This window comes from Pteropus alecto, unplaced genomic scaffold (genome assembly GCF_000325575.1).
Source record: "Pteropus alecto unplaced genomic scaffold, ASM32557v1 scaffold95, whole genome shotgun sequence".
Classification (NCBI taxonomy): Eukaryota; Metazoa; Chordata; class Mammalia; order Chiroptera; family Pteropodidae; genus Pteropus; species Pteropus alecto.
The window spans coordinates 11,146,483-11,171,779 of NW_006441071.1; the positions used below are offsets into that span (position 1 = coordinate 11,146,483).

The following is a 25,297-nucleotide window of genomic DNA, read 5'->3' on the forward strand; positions in this document are numbered from 1 at the left end:
GTATCATGTTCAACTGTCATCTTTGGAGGAAAGCTGTGACACACAGAACTTGGCAGCCTAGAGAGGTATGAACTAGAATTCTAGTACAGAGAATACGACTGGGTTCTCTTGTGCTCTGGGAATCCACTCATGTGTACAAGATGGCTAAAAAGTAGAAAACTGACAGACTTTGTTCAGATATAAGGATAAGCAGGAAGCTCTTTTAAAAGATGTGGATAGAGACGTAAACAGGATCTAGTGCAGAAATTACAGTGTTTAAGGAGCACGAAAGGTATGCTTGTTTAAGAAAGCTGAGGATCAACTAGAGATCACAAAAAATATCATTTGAGTCTTTCTGTTGGGCAAATGGTGTTGGAAAATTGTTCTGATAAACCAAGGCTATCCAGTCCCAGAAAACAATGCCATAAAATGTTTTTCTTTATTCTCCCCACATAAGTTTATATTTCTGGCACTTTTATGTGTCTTAGATTGGCATAGACTTTTTCACTTCAAGATGACTCCCCTTACTACAAATATAGACTTTAATCATCATTTCTCACTATAATCCTATGAAAATGACCATGAGAAAACAGGGCCAAAAAGCAATGCAATGTCTTTTGTTGACCTAGAACTTTTTATTAAATACTTAAGAAGTAATTTTTTTATTTTCAACTTCAACCTTGTCCTCCCAATTTACTGAATTAATAGATTTTAAAAAAATAGTCATAAGCTATTTTGGGGTTTTCCCCCTTAAGTTGTATATATAAAACTTCTTTATCTGTTCTCCAAGGTGATCTCCCTTAAGTAAGTCTTAGTTTTGCCTAGCTTAACAGGGAATCCATCTAACATATCAACTATTACTAATGGAGAATCGAATTCCACAGCTTTTATTTTTCTAAGAACAGTAACAAATAACTGAAGAGAATGAACATATCTGTATAACTCCTAAAAGGAAACAAAAAAGGTAAATAACCAGAGCTATTCAATGGTTTTATGTGTCTAGAAAGTCTCTGCACATCTATTTGAAAATTCCTAAGTGATTATAAATGGTTCAGAGTAGCAAAAGCTGCCCTGTATATACACATTTAAATCAATAATAAATCCAGGTCAAGGAGATAACTTGATGGAGAATGTTCTCTATCCACACCACAAAGCCATATTCTAGAGGCCTTTAAAATAACTTGTTTTGATGAAGCATAGAATGAAAGATTTTCGGAATCCAAATAGTGAAAAAGAAAATTGCAATAATTCAAACTATTCAATAATATTCAAATTATTCAATAATAATTTCATTAAAAATTACCGATTTTTAGTATTTTTTTCAGTAATTTAAGATACCTCTATGGAGGCGATGAAAATGAAAACAAAACATTAAGTCAAAATTGTATATAAAAAGATGTCAGTATCAAAGTGGGAATGCAGCAAAAGAAAGTTGTGAACTGTGAGGAGCCCAGACACTAAAAGAATTAGATGTCTGATTAATGAAACTAGTAGTGAGAAGACGCCTAAAGGGACAAGTTAGCAGAGTTAAACATGGCGAAGCAGCATGGAAGCTGCTTTAAAGCACCGATTAGGATCATTAAAAGGTACACATGTTGCAGAGTACTACCACAACAGGAGAAAAAAGTCCTCTACACTGGATTTGAGAGTTCAGATTTTAAGTGGAGCTGCGAAGACTCCCACCTACCACAGTATGAAACTTGTTCTTTCTAGCATCACCAATGACATCCATGTCACCAAATCTTACGGATAATTTCAACGGATAATTTCACTTGACCTCTTAGCAGCATTTGACATTGTCGACCATGCCTGAAACAGCTTCTGCCTGTGGTTTCTGTGATCCAACACTCTCCTCATTGTTCTACTCTATCTCTAGTTGATCCTCAGCTTCCTTTAACAGGCTTCTCTTTCACGCTCCTTAAACGCTGTAATTTCTATGATAAACCCTATTCACTTCTCCATTCACGCGTGCTTGCTGGGCATCTGATCTACTACCCTGATTTTCAAAAGGCCAATGACTCAAACATTTACCTTCTAGGATGTCTGACAGACAGCTCTACAGGCATCTCAAACACATGTGCAAAACTGAATTCACATCTTCTTCCCCAGCCTGTATTTCCTCACTATTTCCCATAAGTATTATCAACCACTCATTCTAGCTTATGCTAGAAAACATAATTTTCCCTTCATGTTAAATCCGGTCAATTAAGTTCTGTCAATTCCACCTCCAAATTCAACCTCTTCTCTCCATCCTAGTTGATATGGCCAGCATCCTTCACCAAATCTGAACTACTGCAAATGCCACCCCACAGTCAACGTAGAACCAACCAGAGTGGGTTTTAATGCATCACAGTATTTACTGTGGCCTAGATCATCAGGCTTTAACCTTGTCGCCCTTCACTTTGCATACTCTTCATGCTTAGACACCCCAGGGACCTACCATGAGGTTGTCTCTGCCCCCAAACACATCAGACACGCCGAGCTCCATTCTTCATTAATTGAACTGAGCAAATCCCTGACATCACAGCCTAAATGTTGACTCCTCAGAGAAGGCTTTCCTAATCCCCTGGCTTAGTTATTTCTCTCTCATTACTCTTCTTAATTATTTGCTGAATTCCTTCTGCTGTCCTCACTATACTATAAGCTCGATGAGTGCTATGATAAGATCTGTCAGGTTACTCTTTCTATATTATGATACCCAATAGAGAGAACACCTTCCACAGGAATTTGTAAAATGAATGAGAAAATATGGCAAAATAGGGCAGAGAAAAAATCTTACCAAAGGATTAAAAAATTGCCAAGACCATTTTTATATACTGGGACACTCAGGAAAGGAAGCTGCAGGCTCCAGTGACTTAACATGGAGTTAAAAAACAATGATTTGACATGGAGTTATTCTTGCCACTATTTACCTGAGAAATCATATTTGTTAGTAAAAGACAAAAATGTTCATGGCCAGGTAAACATATTTATGTGACTTACATAATATTATATTATATCATGGATTCTGTTCAGCTCACTCAATTTTGAAAAATTAAGTAGAAAAGAAAAAAAATCATGTCCAGTTACGTCACTTTTTTTTGAATCACCATCCCTCTTATGGGTCATACCAGCTGATCTGATAGAAAACACAAAGATGTCAACCTGTCAAATTGTAAACAATTTGACTAAATGCCTGTGTTCATAGTACGGTGGAAGGCAATATCAGGAAATATAATTTCAAGCCTTTTCTCCTTTGTTTAAATAGTACTTTATTTTTCTTCTTTGTTTAAATAGTACTTTATTAGCAGAGAACAAAATTGATGATTCTAAAATTTAATAGGTTAACCCTTACTTGAAAAGCAGCCCGAGTTTTCTTAAGAATCTATGCAATGCCTGACACATATAAAGGTTGGCACCTTCCAAATATACTAATTGTACTAGTTTGTCGCTCATCTTTAAATTCAGTGAAAAACTGAGAAAGTATGAGGTGATAAGAGTATCATTCAGGGCAACTGAGTCATTAAATTGGTTGTCAATAATAAAAATTCTTCTATCAGAAGAACAGAGACTATATTAAAGGCATAATTCATTCCAGATACTATGCCAAAAGCATCATATATTTTACTTCCCTTCCTGAACACAAACTTAAGTAATTAACATCCCACTTCATAGATGGGGAAACTAAGATTCAAGAGCTTAATTTGCCAAAAATCATCTAATCCAGTGGTCACCAAACTTTTTCTGTAAATTGCCAGGTATTTACTAATTTAGGCTTTGCACAACTACAGAATGGTTGCAACTAATCAACTCTGACATTGTAGGACAATATGTAAATAAATGGTTGAGGCTGTATTCCAATAATAATGTTATTTACAAAAATAGTCAGTGAGCTGACTTACAGACTGTAGTTTTCCAAACCCTAACCAACCAGCAAAGTAAGCAACTGGGGTTCCAGCTCAGGTATGGCTGACCACATGTCCATGCTCCTTTTCCCAAGCATCCTGTGCCTCTAGGTACAAGGTGAGGCACAAGATATCAAAGTACAGTGCCAAAATAAACAGGAGACTGTGCCTGCTCTAGGATGCTCACAATTGAGAAGGTGAGAAGACCTGTTTGTGCTTAACCATAGTGTGAAGAAGATAATGATAAAGGGCATAACCAAGTCCCTATTTCTTCATTTCGATAAATAAATAAGAATTCATTTTTAAAATTAATCCCCTCAAAAGAACCCAAATCATAAAAAAATTGTGTTATCAAGCAGCATATATTATATAACAATCTGCATTCCCATTTATTTCCTTAATCTAGCTAATAAAACTCATTGGTATGAGATCATTAAATTTCCACTTCATCCTTCAAAAAATGATACCATTTCAGGCAAAAGGAGCATTTTAGTCAATCTGTGCAATCTAACCTCAGGCGAAATGAATCCAATTTAACTGAGAGGATGAACCATAAAACTAGAGAGCCAAGCTATATTATGGTATTTAACAAAGTGCAGATGGCCAGGGTTCAAATCACGGTTGTGCCATTTACTAGTGGTATGACCTTGGGCCAGTTATTCACCCTCTGTGCCTCAGATATCTTACCTGAAAAAGGGGAAACAATACTATTTCCTTAAATTTGTTAATAAATGTAAAGCATTTCATAAATATAAGAACAGTGAGTAAATATGTGAAAGTTTAATTGTGGCTCTAGACAACTTACATATAAGAGGGCCAGTAGATAGTCTGGGTATAGTGGTTTAGGAGGTGATAATGGAGAAAATAATGGAGGAAATGGGGCCTATGTAAGTAAATCTTGTGCCTCACACTCTCAGAACTATTATGTTACTAACCTGTTACTAAACTCAGTTCAAGGCTGAGATATAAACATCCAGAAAATATGATTTATGAACAACAAATCCTGCATGGACATATATAGACTTTACTTCCTCCTAGTAGTTTTTGCCTCCTTTATTTACATATTAGGAACAATGTTAACTTTACCAGAATCTTCCATTTGCATGGAGGACCAAAATAGGAACCACACTTATAAATTTTGCCTCTATAATAACCTGCCTTTCTTCATTCTCTTTGGAGCACAGTTTAGGTTGCTACCTGAATTTGTGCCTCCAAGGTTGCAACCCCTTTTGTTCAAATAAATTCTTTTTGTCCTTTATTACAGCCTGAACCTCTTCTTTGGTTGACAAAGCCAAGACACGGCTAAATACAAATCACACTGACTTCACTCCTACTCTAGAAACCTGACAGATGAAGGGGCATGCCCTTTCTGGAAATAACAGTATTAACTTCATTTGCTACAGACAAAATGTCCAGCACACAAAATGTCCAAGGTACACTAAAAAGCAAGAAAATATGATTTATGATCAAGAAAGGAAATAAAAAAATCAGATACAAAGATGGACTAGATATTGGAATAATCAGGAGTTTTAAATTAGTACATTCAAAGTGTTAAAGGACCTAATGAGAAAGACAGACGACATATATGAAGAGATAGGAAAACTTTAGCAAAGTCATGGAAACTATTTAGAAAACAAATTAAAATAGTAGAAATTTTAAAAATGACATTATAAATGGTGTATTCATTAGACAGATTTCAAAGGAGACTGGAATTGGCAGAGTAAAAGTTCAATGGCTTTAATAGAGATCTAAGGGAAAATAATGGCCTATTCAGTTTATATATAATTGGAGTCCAAGAAGAAGACAGAATGGGTGAGAATATTTGAAGAGATAATGACAGAGAACTTTCCAAAATAATAAAAGACATCAACCCACAAATCTAAGATGCCCAGCAAACCTCAAGCAGATAAATACAAAGAAAACACACCTAAATACATAGTCAGAATTCTGAAAACCAAATATAATAAACATATTTTAAAAGCAGAGAAAAAAGGTATATTCAGTAAACAAATAGATGAATTACACCAGAAATCTAATGAGAAACAGTAGAGGCAAATGGCAACGGAATAATATCTATAAAATACTGAAGGAAAAAAGCTGGCAACCTGGAATTCTACTTCTAGGGAAAATATCCTTTAAAAATGAAGATAAAATAAAAATAAAAACAACCAACCTCACAGACAAAAAAATCAACAAGAATTTGTCTCCAAGAGATCCATGCTATAACAAATGACCAAAAAAACAACCAAAAAAAAAAAACCCATTACTTCCAAATGAAGAAAAATTATACCAGCTTGAACCATGGCAGGAAGGAATGAAGAACACTGAAAAGGGTAAATATGTAGGTAACAGAAAATAAACTTTTAGTATATTCAAAACACATATGCATGAGAGAGATTGAGAGAGACATATGCCCAGCATAAAACACATGAGCGTATAAGAGCAACAGAGAGAGACTGTAAGTTTCATTACAAGACTTGACTGTTTCGAACAAAAATGACAATACTGTGGAGTATACTGTATACAGAAATAAAATGTAAGCTCAGACCACAAAGGGAAGGGGCGTTAATAAAATTACACTGTGAGTTTCTTACATTTTTCATGAAGTAGGACGGCATTATTGGAAGATGAACTGTGATAATTTAAAAGTAAAAATTGTAATTTTCAGCAACTACCTATAACAAACACCTCAAGAAATTCCCAAATAGTGTTTTAAGGAATACAGGCTCACAATCAAAACTCAAAAAACAGACAAGAAAATGTGGGTTCCAGAAGCAGAAAAAACAAATGGTAGAATTAAATGTAAAATAAGCATTTTAATATGTCTAAAAATTAAATGTGGGTATTAAGAATGCAAGTAAGAGACTATAAATAAATGACAAATCTTATTTTTTTAAAATGATATAGAAATTCTCTAACAAAAACACTAGAATTAAAAACTTATGGTATATGTTAAATAGCAGACTGCGCTTAGGTAGAAGAGATAATTAGAAAAGAGAAAGAGCTGAATAAATAACCAAAAATTAATACCACAAATTCTTCAATAATGAATTCAGCTGAATGGGGAGGGAGGGAGGGAGAGAAAGAAGAATGCACATACACACACTCACACTATGGTTCACAAAAATTCCAATTGATTTACAGATCTAACCTCCAAAACAAAGGAGAACTATAACGGTATTAAATTTTAGACAAATATATCGAGTTTGGGATAAATATGACTTCTTTTTAAATATGTAACATTTGAAAAACACAAGGCATATTGAAAAGATTAATATATTTCGACTATATCAAAATTTTAAAATTCTAATGAATAAAATACTATATAAATTAACACAAAATAATAAAAAATATATTTCCAAAACACTTTTTTAAATATCACCCTTATGAAAAATAGGCAAAAAGATTCAAAAATTCTTCATTGTCAATAAACACATGAAGATGCCTAACTTCAAGAATAAACGAAATAAAAAAAATAATGGTATATAACTTCAGATTTTAAATCAGAAAATAAATAGTTCTGTGATATGTGAGTTGTTATGGTAGTTTTGGAGAGGCATTTGGCATTATCAATCAAAATTTTAAATGCACATAAATTATGACTCAGCAATTCAATTTCTTTGAATCCACCTCAGATAAATGTTTATATCTATGTAGAAGGTGTACAACAACTATCATTTCATTTCTGTTTACAATAGAGAAAACAGTTCCTTCTGGGAGGAACTGGAATTATCAGTTGCTTAGCTTTTATTTGTAATATCTGAATTTTTCAATAAGAAGAGATTCAAGCTTTAAATTTAAAACAGTAATGAAAAAGATATGGTAAATTCATTAATAGTGAGTTACTATTACACAATACAAGATTAAGAAAACATTTTGGCATATTAAATAAACTGATACCATTCAGGTCCCCGAAGTATAGCAATATATAATGTCAGTTTATGCATGGAAAAGACCTGAAAGGTCAATTGACAAAACAGTATCGGTAGTTTTCTGTAAAAAATGAGATTTGAGAATCTCAGTGTTGGGAATGGGAGACTTTCCTAACAATATTCAATAGTATTCTATTTTTTCAATGCCATAGATAAAAAAAGAAATTAAAACTTTTTTCCATTAAATATGTGTAATTTAAAATTAATATAACTGTGAAGGTTTATCCTATTTTTTTCTATTTTTTTACTTAATGAAAAATTTAAATGGACATTTATGATTTCTTCTAGTTTTTCAGTGCACCAAAACTTCTTTCCAATCTAACCTATGGAGACGCCAAAATTATTCAGGCTTACAGAACGAAGTAAATAAATAAAATTAAACAATCAGTGCTCATTACCAGGCTTGTTTTATCTTATGTTTAATGAGCATGCCTTTCCAGGAACAATAACATGCAGTATAAAATATACTCACTATTATAAAGATTTAGATATATTGCTAGTCAACCAATGTTTCCTGAAACAAAACAAAAATGTACTGAAATGACTGTTACAACATGATTACTCTATAAGGCAGCTGTTATTCCTCTCTCTCAATTACAGCATTAAAAGAACCATTTTGTTGTATCCTCTTTCCTCCCTCCACCCCAGCGCAGCTAAAAGTTGAATGAAAAAGTATAAATTCAGAACATATTCTGGACACTGTACCTTTCCTGCTTGGGTCCCTTTCCCTCACCTAATACCATTCAGACAAACAAATATTTTTTAAACTTTGGTTTCATAAAAAATCACCGCTGAGATGAACAGCTAGTACACCAATTTACAACATGGAATGATTTCTTCATGGCTCAGTTATTAAACCATGAAAAAGAATGTTTATAATCAAAGTGCTGACACAACATTAACAACAATGGTGAGAAGGACATTGTTATAATACAGCTATCACAGTTGTTCATTATTTGTACTAGAGGGAAATCATGTTCCAATGGCTCTTCTATAAAACATCAATTAAAGAAATGCCAATAACTAACATTCTCAAGTTGCCTCGTAAGAAGCCCTCATTTTAGCTGACATATCCATAAGTGACACTAAAGCCAATTTTTAGTGCCATAGAAAAATTATGAGATTGAAGTACCTCCCCACACTCTTATTTAACTGACATGTTCATAACAGAAATGCAAAACTGTAAAATAGGGTTGTCTGAGCTAGGAAAACAAAGAGTAATTAATCACATTAACAGAAAACTAGCCTACGAAATGCTGAGCAACAAAACATGGAAGAATCATATCTAGAGAATGTGGCTCATTTGTCAAGGTTGGAGAGAGGGCAGGATCTCACATCAGGACAGAGCTGGCATGAATTCTGAGTGATTAAGTAACTGAATGACAGGTTTCCTGCAGTTATCTTCTGAATGGAAATTGAATAGGGTCCAACGAATTTGACACTAGCAAGTGAGCTCTCTAATTTAGATGCCCACATCTAATTTGTATTATAATTAAAAACATACATTCATCCAACAAATATTGGCTAATCACCATGCTCTAGACACTGGGCAACAACAGTGAATGATAAAGAATCTACCCTCAATGAACATACATTCTGGTTGGGACAGCAAACAAACTAAATCAGTAGATTAATGAGATGGTAGAGGATGTTAAGCACTATGGGAGAGGACAAGGGAGTTATCTAGGGAAAGGTGATGCTGGCAGCTCCTGGCAGTCAGAAAGTAAGTGGTAAAATATCTAACTAGGCTTCACAGACCATGAAAAAAGGCAACGACTTTATTCTGAGATGGGAAGGCACTGTAAGGGTTGAGCACAGCAAGGACATAATCTGACTAACATTTAGACTGATCCTTCCAACTGCTGTGTTGAAAGCAGAGGATAGAGATTCAAGGGCAGAAGTGAGAAGAGAAGTTAGGAGGTTACTGCCTTAATCTTGGAAAGAAGTAATAAGTAGATTCATTTTAGAAGTCGACAAGACACTACTGTCAGATGGACATGGGATATGAGAAAGAGAAAAGCATCAAATCTAACTCTAAAATTTTTGGCGTTGGCAGCTGGAAGATCTGGAAGTAAGGAAGCCTGCAGGAGAAGAAGATATGGAATTCAGTTTGAAAAAGGGTAAATTTGAGATTCATGCTGCTCAGCAAGGTGGCCATATAGATATGCACCTCAGGGAAGATGCTGAGCTAGACAGAGAAAAGTACAAGCCATCAATGAATAGACGCCGTGTAAAACCATTAAAGCTATATAAGACGGGATGAGATTACCAAATGGGTGTAGAGAAGAGACCTATATAATAAAGTCTGGGGAGTGAAAGGAAGTAGCCAGTAAAGAAGGAGTTGGAAAGCAGTAGAGTGGGAAATCCTTGAAGCAAAGTGAAAACGGTGCTTCCAACAGGAGGCGGTAATCAACTTTATCATGCTGGTGAAACAGAGTGTGGGAGCTGGTGTAGAAAAACGGTCAAAAGAGGTTTTCTTGTTTATTTGAAAATGGAAGAAATAGCAGCTTGGGTAGATGGTAATGAGAATCATCTAGAGAGGGGAACACTGGTGACGTGGGAGAAAGAGATTACTTCCTGGAACTATGATCCTGTGTGTAAGAGAGGAGATGGCCTTAGGTAGGAACAAAGATATTATACATGTGATGGATGTGGAAACTCGCAGATCTCTAGTGATGGTTTCCCATTTCTTAATGAAATATGATGTGAGTTCATGAGGTGAGAGTGGGGATGGGGGAGGAGACAGGGAAGCTTCAGATGACTGAAGGTATGAAACAGTCAACCAGGAGAGTGGGAGAGTGAATGGATGATGGGAATGCAGTATGAATTACTGGCACCACTGAGGACTCACCTACAGTTACAAATTGAAAGCAAGAGCAATCTGCATATTGGATGTTTCTACACACCACATTTAGCTACAGGGTGCAGGGACATAGTATACATAGTTGGATTTACCAGGGTCGAGTTCCACCAGGGAGAATAGCAAAGCTGAAAGTGTATGCAAGGAAATGTAGTAGCTGAAAACAAAAGTTAAGGACAGGAGGGGAAGAAGAGACTGAAATGGTGGGAGCATTACTGAATCATACGTCATGGTGAAGTTAAAGGATTGCTGGAGGCTGTGGGATAGGAAGACAGAAAAAGGTCGTCAGAAAAAAATGCCTTAAATTGAGAGATGGCACTGAAAATGCAACAAGCCTAGTGGAAAACTAATCACCCTTTCAAAAGGCTGTTTTTCTATTGAATATTGCATTAGTTCTCTATTACTGCAATAATAAATCACCTCAAACTTAATGGCTTTAAACAACACAAATGTAAATAGCTCAATGGGCCACAAGTTCAAAATGGGTCTCATTGGGCTAAAATCAAGGTGTCAGCGAGGTCATTCCTTTCTGGAGGTTCTCAGGGAGAACCCACTTCTTTGCCCTCTCCAGCTTTTTCAAGGCCGCCACGTCTTGGCTAATGGCCCTGTTCCTCCATTTTCAAAGCCACAACAGCAGGTCAAGTATCACGTCACTCATACCTCCTTTTCTGCCTACCTCTTCCACATTTAAGAACTCTGTGACTGCACTGAGTACACCCAGGTAACCAAAATAATCTCCCACTCATAAATTCAGCTGATTAGCAACCTGAATGCCATCTGCTACCATAATTCCCTTATTCATGCAACATAACATACTCACAGGTTCCAGGGATTATGAAGTGGACATCTGGTAGAGGGGGGTACTCTTACTAAATTTTAATTATTTAAATATCATCATACAACCATTTATATGAAGGAAGATAACAGAAGAATAGAAAGTCATAGAAAGTATTTGTATCAAATTGGATTTTTCCCCCTGGATGTATCTTTCTAATGGCATTGCTTAATTAATTTGAGGTTTGCAGACAACTTGTCTGGTAGCAAGCCAGGTACATGCTTAATGGCAAGAAAAAGCACCTCTGTGAAGACTGGTCAGAGGTAATCTACACAGAACTTACTGTATTTACATAATAGTATTTCCAGGATCCTGAGCAAAGTACTTCAAGTTGAACGTACATCTCACTTTGTTAAAATTGTAAACATTCAACTTTCAAATAAAAACTCATCTGGTTTATTCTTTCTTCCCAGCATGACCTTCAATAACACATAGCAAAGTATATGATTTCTTCATCCTGCCAGTGGACCACTTTTGCCATTCATGAGAGACATCTGCACTATACTTTTCCCCGCTCCATTCTTCCTAGAGAATCTCTTTCTTCACTGCTAAGGAGCTATGCCTTGTAGCCCAGTGACCTCCAGGCACGCTCATCCTGGTGTATAGTTCAGTATGTTATGCTCCCAAAATGTCAGTCATTATTCTTCCTGACTTTACTTGTGCTCTCTGGTTGAAGTACTTAAGATTAATGAGGCATTTGTTCTCAATCAAGAAGCTATTTATGAATATAGTTTCACTTACAATAAGCTTTGTAGACTTTTCTTTCTTTCTTTCCATTGCCAAAAGGGTTGGGGTGGGGGAGATGATGTTTCTTGAGCAAAAGGGAGAAGAACAGAAAAAAACGATTTGTGATTTTTTAGCCTGGAAGCAGTTCCCTAACAGAAAGGCCTCAACATCATAGCTATGCTCTCAGGATAATTAATATCTTCAAACGTACTGTTCTGTTTGGTTAAAGTAAAATAATTATTACTATCCTGGCCATCTTGAGCCAAGGTTTAAGTCTGCAGCTGTGCAGAATAATCTGCCTCCTCAGGAGGCAAGAGGTAATTCTGAACTCAAATGCATTATTTCAAATGGGAGAAAGTGGTCCCAGCTAGGGACTTACAGGACACCTCAATGGAGAGAAGCAATGGCATCCACAACCTCATGGCTATAAATAGCCACAGCCCACCTGTGAATGCCCTGTCTTTGACAAGAATGGAGCCTTTCTTTTTTCTACTAGTTTTACTATGTATGAGGATCAAAGTCAGCCTCTCATCACTAGGGCTTGACAGTATTCCATGGAATTAAAAAAAAAAAAAAAAACCCAGCATAAAACACATCACAGGAGAGGCTGTGCCACCATAACTTCTCAAGGCCATAAGCCAATTTGATCTAAAAATTAATGGCTCTTATCTACAAAGCCACTTCAGAGATCTTTGTAAAAGAAAAATGTCAATGCTGTTGTCAGTTGGGAAATTGGATTCAGAAGATTACCCAGTTCTGGGTACCATCTTCTAGGCAGAAACTAGAGTACATATGAATAAAGCTAATTATTCCAAATTAAGTAGATAACCAATTACACTACAAATTAGTACTGGCTTCATTTTCAATGTTAACTAACAAAAATCATTCAAAAATGTTGTTCAGAATTATGCCAGTTGTTTGGCCTTCTTCCCACTCTAAAAATAAATAACTGAAGGAAAAGGAGAAAACAGTCTGGGCCTGGGAATTTGGATGCCTGAGTAGGGCCATGAATCCGAGCTTTCTTACCATATAATGGAGTGATCTGAGAAAAGGACTTACTCTCTCAAACACCATGTTCCTTATCTGTAAAATGAGATTTCTAAAATAAAGAATTCTTTAGTCTTTGTCAGTATTAAATTTTATGGAAATTAGGAAAATTATAATCCTGCTCCTGATATTAGTTTATATTTAAATCAATGATTATTCTGTTTGTGGGTCAAAAGTTAAAAAATGAAATTTTACTCTTTTTGTAACAGAAGACCTCCAAGAGCCAAATGACTGGCAATTTCTAACATCTATTATCGATACCATTATTTTTATTTGGGGAGCTGGAGAGGAGATAAAAAGGTTGTATTACGGAGGAAGGGTAACATAATCCTCAACCACACAAATTTTCTTTAATAATCTCTATCCTATGAGAACTCCTCATTTGGAGAGAGAGATGAAAAAATAATGTCTTTAGATTCAACTGAGTGTAGCTAGGGTTGCCTCATATCAGATGCATCTCCATAAAACCCAGCCTCAATGCAATGTGGGAGTCAAAGACTCTCCCGAACAGAGTACCTTCTTCCATTATTAGGTAGAATAAATAGAGAGTTATAGAGGTGGTTGGGGCTCTGTAGTTCCCAAAAATGTCAAGAGTTACTAACTTTCCAAGAAGTTAATCCTATTTACCCAAGACTTAAAAATTGAGAGTTAAGACTAAGGTACACTCCAAAGATCATGAATTCAGATAAATATGTTTCAACAAATAACTTAGTCCACAAGCTTTAGCAATCCTGGGGGGTGGATTTTGTAAAGTCCACTACCACAGGTACTTCTAGAATTTAACTTCATGACTATGATTTATGCAAAGAAAAGATTTCACTTTCTTTCAGAAGCCAAATAAAATAGCTATGTGCAGCCTTGAAAGGATGAATGGCAACCATTATCCAAGCTGTAGATGCCATTTATTTACAATCAAACAGCAAAAAATGAATAAGTAAATAGACACCAAAGTGCTTGTTTTTAATCATCACAATTGCATATTCCGCTCTAAGAAGAAAGAAAATGTTAATTCCAAATGATCATCGAAGTAAAACTTGTTTGTATCTACTTGTTACTCTATTTTTAAAAACAAATAAGTAAAATAAAGAGCACAATGAATAAATGTATGGCCAAGGTGAAAGCCTATTTCTTGCCTGGGTTTTGATTTCTTAAAACCATTTGGGGAAAAAAACTAGATACACACACACACACACACACACACACACGTATATATGTGTATACACACACACACATAACTTTATTATTCTACAAAGTACACTGTATTACTCTTAAATGAAACCATGCGCAGTTACCTAGTTTATGCATTTCATTAGACAGAATAAAAATACTTGCCTATAAAGTGTTTTTTCAAATTTTTCATTACAAAATCTACTTTTTCATAGCATGCCAATATTCATCCAATAATATAATATACAATTGGGTTTTTTTTTTTACACTGTATTACTCTTAAATGAAAATATTCAAATGAATTCTCCTGAATTAACTGGAATGGGATATATTGAAACAAAAAGGACTTTAGAGGATAATGCCTATTGCTATGCATTCCCAAACAGCAGGTAGATATAGTTATAGTAAACCCCTGAGGTCATTGTTTTTTTTTTTTAAAGTTTCCTTTAGCTCATAAAAACTGCATTGATCTGACCAATAATTACCAGTGTCACTTCTAGTCCTATACTTTTCTGTTATTCATTATCTCTGACGAGGTTAAGAAGAACATAAATAAATTTAATTTTCTTGAAGGTCCCCAATTCTTAAGGAAAACTAATTAAAGCAAAATGGAAATACAAAGCAACAGAGAATCAAGGGATTTTAGGGCCAGAAGAGACCTTAGATATACATCTCTAGTTGAAACTTCTCATTATGTTGCTTTTAAATCTTCCTTTAATTTAGATTTCGTTTAGATTTCAGGTATGCGAGCTACTGTGTGTACCCTGTCCATTCCCCCCAAAATTAATTAAGGTAATAAAAAAGATCCCTAGTAAGACACAGCACAATGGCATTTTTCTTTGGAATTTTTCATACTAACAATGAAAAATTACAACTGGCAACTCAAGACTTGTCAAAGTCATAAATCTGAGTATGATGTGACTTTCCATCATAAGTTACCAGTCTACATATGCAGTTTTCACTCCCATTTATGGCACTAAAATCCTCACAGTCCCCGCCCCCTAAAAAGTCACTGAATAAACAACCAAATTTCCTAGGAAGAAACTCCCACCAAAGAGATACGAAATCTCTAAATTTTAAAAAGAGAAAATGTTATCCATATTCCTTTCTAACCTCTTTAATCTGCTTATATTTATTCACTCTTCTGAATTCTATATATAAATTCTTCATAAGATATAGAAAACTCTCCAATTTTTTATTAGCATACTATCTCTTAAACACTCTAAATAGTATTAAGCACATGGGCTATTAATTTTTAGAATAAAAGTATTTAGGTTAGGTTACCAGCCCATACCAGACACTAACAAACCTCTTCCTTCATAATCAGAAGTGTATGTAGCTCAGGTATTTCACAGAAATGCCCAGGCTCAAACAAAAGTTTTCAATGTAGAGATAAAAAAGAAAATAGTGGGGAAAAACATGAAAGAAAGCAACATAAATTCTGTGTTTTTACAGTGAAAGTATTAGCATTATATTTTTAATTAGTAGTAACTTGTAGTCATTTTGCCATGTATATTAATAAACAGATTAGACACAAACTACAGTAATTTAGGTCAAAAGTGATTTGATTCACATATAATCTGACTTCCCTGGCACTGTTAGATTTCCATAACCTCCTTTAGAGCCTCCTCTGGAACCTAAAACTCACAATGTAAGGTTGATTCATGAAGAAGTCAGGTCTAAGGATACTTTTTAAGTGCACTCGTTCCAGCCACAAAATCCAAAGAATCACACTTAAGTGTTTAGTAAACATTAATATTGCAACACTCACTGCCACACTAAAGTAAGGATGTTAAAGCCAAAATATCGGTATTATCAGTTACTTCTCTGCAATGCTTAAACTGCAATTCAACTATTTCTCAGGAGAAAAATTGAGAAATAGAGCTTTACAAAGTTCACTCGAAATGGATGAACTGAAAAAACAACTGGTTCACTGTGAATCTGTATTATTTTCACTTAGAAATAAGGAATTAAGTGGGTCTAAAAAGTCATTGTAAAGTTTTATCCAAGAATTTTACGTCTATTGCAAATTGAAAGAGATTTACATGGTATCAGTATTAAAATACAAAAGGCTTATTGTATAGTCTGAGGGTGTGAGGGGTTAAGATTAATAGAAAGATGCTTTCAATCAATTCCAGAGAGTGATTAATCTAAGCATTTCCATCTTAAGACATGCTAAAGGAAAACAGCATAATCGATCAGAAGCAGCCTTAGAATCAGGGTAGGTAGCCTAGGCCTGGCCCTGCCTCTGCCATGCAAAGAGCAGTGGTACCTTGGATAAATAACAGGACTGCTCAGTGTGTGAGCACAGGAGCCAAGTAGTAACTGTGGACGGAACAGAGAACTCTTCACGCTTTGGTGAACTGGATTAGTATATCTCTAATCTCTAAATCTATACCTCAGGGTGAATGAGAGGACACCCCTAGTCAAACTGATCCTACGAGGCTTTACTTTGGCTCCTACAATGGGAATAAGACCTGCATGGTAAACAAGAGTTGAATATATTTTTTTATAGCAAGACTTCCTGGAAGATTTACAGATGCTCTACATCTACATAGTTTTTGTTAATATAACGATCATACCAAGGGAGATACAAAAATATTTTCTGGGCCTGCTAATGAAAAGATATAACCTCTACCATCAAACAGAACAGTGTACTTGAACTATGAAGGATGTCCACATTTTCACCCATTTTCCCCTCACTAGCCAAAGTGAATGCCAGCAAAAAAAAGTTCAGAAAAACATCTCAATGGACGCCTTTAATTTAGTCACCATATGTTTATTTCAACACTGAAAGCTAAACATACATAATCAGGACATAAATTTTCATCATGCAAGGCATTTTCCTTATACTGCCCTTCAGTTTTTTAACTTTGTTTGCAAGAAAGTATAATTCATTGTCATTAGCGATCACTGAGGAATAAAACAATTGCTACTATTACAATCTAAATCGTGAAGCTGAACATATGCTCTGAGATCAAGAGTGAGGGATACTGTGTTGAGATCTGACAGGTTCTCACTTTCAAGAATGTTCTGATATCTCTTGAAAGAGGATTTTTTTTTATGAAAAATTAAAGTAGCACATAATTAAGTGACAAAATTTGTGACATAGTGCATTAAAGAAGGGGAATCAATGCTTGGACAGAAGCTAAAGTTTCAACAGGCTCTCCACAAAAAACAATTTTGATAAAGAGGGATCTGTGTCCTCCCAAGTTGGGGATCATTTATTGTTGAAAGTTCTGTCTCAAGTTTATAGTAATGCCTAGCGCAGAGTAGAGCCTCTCAAATTTGTTGAAGTATGAATGTAGGAATGAATAAATGGGAAAAGATCTTATGCTAGTTGAAGATTTATGTATGAGCATGGTTTCTTCAGGGATCAGTGAAGATCTCCACCTTGACTGTTACTTCAAGTACTTATTTTCAAGAATCGCAAAAAAGGGCAATATTTTGGCCCTGCTCTGATAAACTGGCAATCTCTATAGGTTCCTAAATGTGCCCACAGGATTGAGAAGAAGGATTAAGAGATACAAAAATAAGCCACTTACTGCTGTCCATGCATTTCTTTTGCACCGGGCACATAACCATCCATCAGAGATCTCTTGAGAAGGAATACCATAACAACCTATAAAATAATGGTATAGATTCATGAATTAGGTCTTTTGCATCGTAACACTATTACATATCTTAACACTGAAAGAATAAAATCAGAAGTGCCTGCCATACAATTTTTGATTCTTAGAACAAAAGAAAAGCAGAGCTGTCTCAAAGATAAGTTTGGTTCTCATGCCTCATAGCTAATAAGATATCAGAAAACATGAGAGTGTGGGTCTTAATAGTAGCTGATGTTCACAATAAGTATCAGAGAGAATGATAATAATTCTTATTGATAATTAATAAGAATTATTAATTATCGATGATAATTCTTGAATGAGCAATAATAAAATTTCTAACCTGTCAGGTGTACTATTTTATTCATGCAAAACATATTTCAAAATAAGCTACAATTCATGAAGCAAACTTTAGGGAAGTTTTAAAGCAATAAATAAACTTTGACACAGTATTTTTTTTAATTAATGTAATTTAAAATTACAGTTCAAAAATTCTGTTTAACCAGCTTTAATTTCAATGATAGGGACAAAGGAAGCACAATTCATGGCTAGTGATGAGAGATGTCTTCAATTTTTCTACTTGTCTATTCCGTACATGCCTGCCTCAAAATAACTAAGTAAGGAGATAGCTGATAATGCAAATACATGTAGCAATTATATGGTACCAACAAATGTGTTACTCTGACTTCTTGAAATAAGAGAGTTTTAAAAGATTTAAATGAGTAATTTTTAATATCAAACTTCTATAACATTTGAGATAGGAAGAGAAAATAACATATATAATTACCTCCCCCAAAAAACTATCATAATTAAACAAGACCATAAAATGTTCAGTTCAAGCACGTGTTTATAAAATATAATGGTTAAATTGCATTTGGAAGTCAAGATTAAAACCCTAATTTTTTGTGGGAAATGGTGCTTTGTGTCTTACATACATATAATAATGTAGGATGAATGTACATATATGTGTCATTTACAAATTGATATAAATACAATAAGGTTGCTATAATTATATTTCAAGCAGATTATGATCAAATCTCCTAGGGAAGAGAATAGTATCTAATTAATAAATAAATGACAAACAGCAAGGGTATTTCAACCCTAATATAAGATTGGTATTACTCTGGGGTAAATAAAGATGGTAAAGTCTATTTTATAAACTGTTCATGCAACACTGGCAAGAGATAAACCCTACATAAATATGTTAACAAAATGTGATTTGGTAAGATGTGGAACATTAAAATGCTTTTGAATAGAGTTATAATATATAATAGATTCCTTTTACACAACAATATTTTAGAGTATTTGCATGGCAGGCCAATTAAAAATGTATTTACCACTTATCCAATTACATAAAAATACCAAACTGAGACAAGTATGGAGGCTAACCATCTCAGCCCTGAAGGGAAGACAAGTGAAATATTGTTCTCCCTTAAACAGCAATAGAGATCTCCCTACTCTTACAAAGAATAAAACTTTAACTTAATAACTGAATTCAACAATTTCCAAAATCAGCAAAGAAATTATTCAAAAGTCACAAAGGAAAACAGTCGCGAATTACCATCAGAGATGAAAATTAAGTTTTTACAAACTATATCTTAAAGTAAATAAAATTCAAGCATGTGAAAGGAAGCCCAGGGTGACCCCACATCTGAAACTCAAATAAACAAACAAACAAAAAGCCAGATCTGCTTTCCACTGATACTGCATTAAACTGGAGGAAAAAAAGATGATTATACCTACTCATACTTTCATTAGAAGAAATGTGAGAAAGAATGATCTAAACCATTAAGAAATGTCAGTAGTTCAACGTAATAGGTCTGGCAGGTTACAAAGGGGTGATGAGAAATAAAGACAAAAGTACTGAAAAGCCAGAGACTGATGAATGAGAGATTCATTTACTTGCATGAACCCGTACGCAGCACTTTGCACAGGAAATGAGAAGGCTTGTTCCATCCTCTTCCAGGAAGGCATTAGGTGGAGAATATTCTATATTTTCTTCGCTATAAATAAAACACATCTCTGGAATGAGGGGCTTAGTCTTTCCTCCTGAAGGAACCACTTCGTCTAATTTTGTCTCCCATCTAGAATCATTTTCTTCATTGCTGCTATCTGGCTGAAAAATACAATTTAATTCAACGTGAGTGAAAAACATGGAAAAGAACTCATCATTTGTTCTGATCACTCAAATCTATTAACAGCTGCTCTATCCATTAACTTTCAGCTTTTGTTCTTCTTGTTCTCCTTAACCCAACTATTAGCTTTTTATCAATGCTCCTCCTAAGGCTCCTATCCATGTGCTGAACTTAGGAACAAGAGGATATTCTGTACATATGTTTGCATGAGAAAGTGCTCAACTACTAAAACTGTGTTCTTACATTAACAGTTCATGGAAGCATCAATTTCCCTGATGATTTTTTTTCCTTGCTTCTTTATTTGAACTAGGTTAACAGACCTGGTTTCTTTTATTGAAGAATTTTACCTGGATATACCAGGAGTGTTTTAAAGACCTCAGTTTTAATCTGTGCAACAGTATTTAGACAGTTTTTGAAGGCTTTTGCCTCATCACAAAGTTTGAAAACATCAAGACAAAAAGATCTGGTAAATGTCACTAAATAAAAAATAAAATGTCCAAAACAAAATTGTCATCTCGCACAAAAATATATGAAAAATGTTTAGTGTTTATTTGAAACTATTTAATAACTATCTTATTATGTTATATTAAAAAATTTCCCTAAATCTTATAATTTTAGTGCAAAATTTTTTAAATTAGGGAAATATACAGGAAGATTTTGATAGAGAAATAAGAATCAATAAAAAGTTAAGTTTTTCCAAGAAAACACAGAAGTTAAATGATTAAAAGGAAAAGAAAAATATCGTTTGTCACTCACCAGGGCCACATTCAAAGACAAGTAAGTAAACTACTTCCTCTATTTAGAAATGTCAAAAAATGTGGCATATTACACATTTTCATGCTCTAAAACACCTGAAAAGTGTTTACTTTTCATGGAACTGATTTGACTAGTAAAAATATAACCCAGAACACAATGTTCACATCAATATACTTTATTGTATCTTAAAATAGATCATTTTGTGTGTTAGAGGTGGAGAATATGGCCGTCAGTGAGCTAAAATGCTACCAGTATAACAGATATAGGATGATATTGAAAACAACATCATGCATAGCTGGCATCATGCACAGCTGGCTAATGAGAGTGAACTGGACAATTTAGTCTGAATTGAGTCCTGCTGTCTTTGTATGTTCCATGTGGGAAAAGAGACATTTTACATATGGTCCAAGAGCTGACATTGTATTATTGAGAGTGACATTTTCAAATACGAAACAGAAACTAGGTCTAAGTTCTCTCCAGCAAGATTCTACTACTGTTAAGCTTTAAGTTTTGTGTTTCTTGGTGAAAGAGGTAGAAAGACATGAATTGCTTTTGACTCAAATAAACCAATGCCAAAATATAAACCAATCATTTATTCAAAAAGGATAAAACACTGACTGTTGGAGAAATGTCTCTCAACTAGCACTTAGAAATTCTGTTTGCTGCTCTATTATGGCCATTAGCTATATAAATATCAATGTCTTCTTTTTAATGTGAATATTTACCTTACAACGATGCACCTATTTTTACAGACATACAGGAAATGCAGCAGCGAAAGGAAACCTTGAGAGTGACCCCTCCACCCTCATTACCTTGTAGTATGGCATGAGGAGAGCACAGATGGCACAGTGTGGCTCTATTCTGGCCATGGCTGCATTATACTCTTGCTCAGCCACAAAGTTTGGGGACTTCGTCTGCCAAAGGTGGACCAGAGGCTTTGCCCAAGACTCCGTTTCCTCTACTTCCTCCTCAATCAATGGAACCTCGGGTAATTCTGAAGAGGCAGGGCATGAAAACACAGTGAGCATGCGACCCAGGGAAACACGACCCTGGTTATAAAAGAAGCAAACATTCGAAAATGTCTGTGATATTAATGTCAGATAGGAAACCTATTTTATCTTTCAAATACATTCTGAGAGAAGTGGAACAAAAGTTTTCTTTTCATCCTCTTCATCTTCAAGGACTAAATCAGATCTGATGGCCAGATAATCACTCTCCTTTTGACACCTTCTCCCGTTCCTTGCCAGGAATGACTAAACTGTCTACTGCTACCATAAACCTCCATGGTAAAGTAGTTTATATACGTGAGATTATCTTCCAGCTAGCAGAGAATTTCCTAGCCCAGTAACTGCCTTAAGAGTATTTTTAGTTTCTTCACCTAATATAGTACACGATTCAATAAAAATTTACTAATTGGACTTCATTTAATAAACTTTGGGGTCAAGAATTAAAAAATAACATTAATAGAACATTTGTCACATGCCAAGCAATATAATGCCATTATATGGATATAAAAGACAATCTCTATGACAAATCTTATTTGTTCAATGTGATGCCTCCAGAGGGTCAAATTTCTTTAAGCATGTATATCTATTAACATAAAAAGGGCAGAAATTTACTCCACAAAAATTCCATTTTATAGAAGGGAGAAAAACACAGGAAGACATAACAGGTTAAGAGAAAAAATTCCTCATGCCAAGAGTAGAGGACAGTATATCAGGGCAGGTGGCAGCAACCACACCTACATCTAGTACTTAATATCTAGAGCTATGAAACATTCTAAAATTCCTCACCAGTAGCTGTCACAGACTTATGAATAAATACTATGGAGCAATGTCCTCAACTCCCAAGCATGGGTGTTCCTGTGAACCAGTGTGCTCCAGTCCTTGAATTGCTGACTTACCTGTTTTAGAAAAAGTCAAAATATATTTGCTCAGTGAAAAAGTAGGAAGGGCTGAATATGGCTGAAAATAACTCAAAAGACATCCAATGCCAACTGAAGCAATAGGGAACATACTTGCTTCCATGTTAGTGCTGGTTTTATTATTATTAATTATTAATTATTTACAATGGAAAATGCTTAGTACTCAGCCAGGCATAGTATGTGAAAGCAAAAGATAAGAACCTTTGTCCATATGTATTTGCAATGATATAATCTGACTCTAAACATAAATTGTTTCCATCTCAGTTCCCCAATAATAAACAACAGAATACTGACTGTAAAGACTGAGGTTTGATAAATGAAAGATGGAGTGAAAAGTTAACCAGGAACCTGAAATACCATTTAGGCTAATCTCTCTAAAAATGGGATCTAGACAAAAAGAATTCCTTCGGTTTGAGTAGCTGTCGCTACTTATTGGTGTACAATAAATTTATCATATCACTTGCTTTAGTATAAAAGATTGAAACACACAGATATATGATGCCCTTATCTTTTTAGTTGGTCATAAGTTAATGTCAGCAGTTCTGAAAATACTTTTAGGGGTGGAGGAGATATTAATTAATTTCTATAAGCCTAGTGATAATGAAAAAGAAGTAAAGGAACAAAACAATTCCTGACACTGGAGCAGGAGGTGTGGGCAAGGGCTATGGCAAGACTTGACCTAGGATAGAGTCTGGAATTTGAACTTGTCCTCAAATCCTCTCAACACTGACCTGGTAGAGGACCCTGGTCTATAGCTGTCCTTCCCCAAAGTGAGGTCTCTTCTGGTCCAAAGAGCATTTGACTTCTGTTTGGATGCTCTCCAGGCCAGAGTATGCACTGAACACTGTTAACTAGGTAATTCTGTAAATTAAAAGTAGTATGGCAGGCACACTGTGCAGCACACCAAGTACAGGGAGCTGTCGGTCCAGAGACCAAGCTTTAAATTCAAACCCGCTGATTCAGAAGTACTGTTGCTTTTATCACATGATGAGAATTCTTTTCTCATCTACGTCAGGGTTATTATTTTTTTCTTTTTAATATGAAAATGAAATAGTAAATGTAAAACTAAACTCTAAAGTGCTCAAGTTCTTTGTAAATTCTAAAATTACATATAAATGTATATATTATTATATAAAATCCAACCAATCATCATCTTATTTTCATTTGACCTGTTTGTCAATTCAATGCTACAATATTTTATGAAAGGAAAAAAGAGAGACTGCATTTAATTGTAGGTATATGACGATGACTACTCAGATTTCAATTTAGCTTTAAAAGTCAAAGATATTGGCACATTTTTGAAGGTAAATATTTTGATTTCCTGAAATGTCCTCATCAAATTAGTCATCCCTCCTCTATCTCCAAGAACTCTTGCTTACCCTTGAACCATGACAATGTTCATGCATAGACTAACCCTGGCTACTGCCTTTCCCAGATTTATGATATTTATGTAACTACAACTCTCAATCATCTAGAGAACCAAGAATGTTCTGAGCGAAAAAGTCTCTTCAGGATATCTAAATATTCTCATTATGGCATAATTCCAAATTAAAACTCTCCCTCCCTTTCAGCCTCTAACACCTTCTTCTACTCCTGTTCCTGGTTCCTTTCTAGTATGCCTTCACTCACTTTTAAAAATACTTTTTAAAAATACACTTTTTAAAAATACACTTTTTAAAAATACACTTTCTATCTTCCAATATATAGAAGCGGGGAAATGTCTTTCCACTGTAGATTTTAAATATTTTGATGATTAGACATCATTCTGCCTAGGAATTTCCTCTCTTCCTCTCTTTATTCAACTACAGTTGACCAATGAACCTCTAAATGTTTCACCATAATCTCATTTGTATATAATTACCTCACAACATGATGTATTTTGTAACATGTTGTGCCATGAAAATAGACCATACTGTTTTATAGATTTTTGAGATTTTTAAAATATCAAATTAGTTCTCACAACATCCTCATAAAAGAAGGCAGGAGCAGATATTATTAAACATACGAAGACATAGCCACTGTAGGCATTCAATGAATACTAATACTTTTATTACTATAATTATGTCTTTTCTTATATACTAGCATAGCAACAATCAGAAGACTGTGCACAGCTCTGAGTCTCATCCTGAATACCACAGTTTGCTATAGAATAGAGAGAGCGAAGCAAAGGCAAGATCCCTTGGTGGACTGCAGCAAAGTCCGGGAAATCTGTGAAAACATTACTAGTATAGAATTCCCTTCTTTCCAAATGTATTCTCAACAAGAACAAAGAAACAGCTAACAGTGTAACAGCAGTTCTCAAAGTAAGGTCTGTGGACTCCAGGAGAAACACACACAATTTCTCAGGGTGTGCATGGTCGAAAATAGTTCCATAACATGAAGATATTATCTGTCTATGTTACCCTATTGACAATTGTAATAGTGATACAAAAGCAATAGAGAGT

At 34.8% G+C, this 25,297-nt stretch overlaps 1 protein-coding gene across 4 annotated transcripts in view; it reads right to left on the bottom strand.

Moving 5' to 3' along the window:
* The window catches only part of KDM4C (lysine demethylase 4C), a 336,400-nt gene that overhangs the window by 108,066 nt on the left and 203,037 nt on the right, over positions 1 to 25,297 (bottom strand). For all 4 annotated transcript variants that reach the window (XM_025051416.1, XM_015594513.2, XM_006918364.3 and 1 more), the window contains exons 13-15: positions 21,742 to 21,923; positions 19,941 to 20,154; positions 17,976 to 18,052 (exon numbers count right to left, since the gene is read on the bottom strand). In XM_025051416.1, the coding sequence (XP_024907184.1) occupies positions 17,976 to 18,052; positions 19,941 to 20,154; positions 21,742 to 21,923 (473 nt within the window). The remainder of the gene's footprint in view (positions 1 to 17,975; positions 18,053 to 19,940; positions 20,155 to 21,741; positions 21,924 to 25,297) is intronic.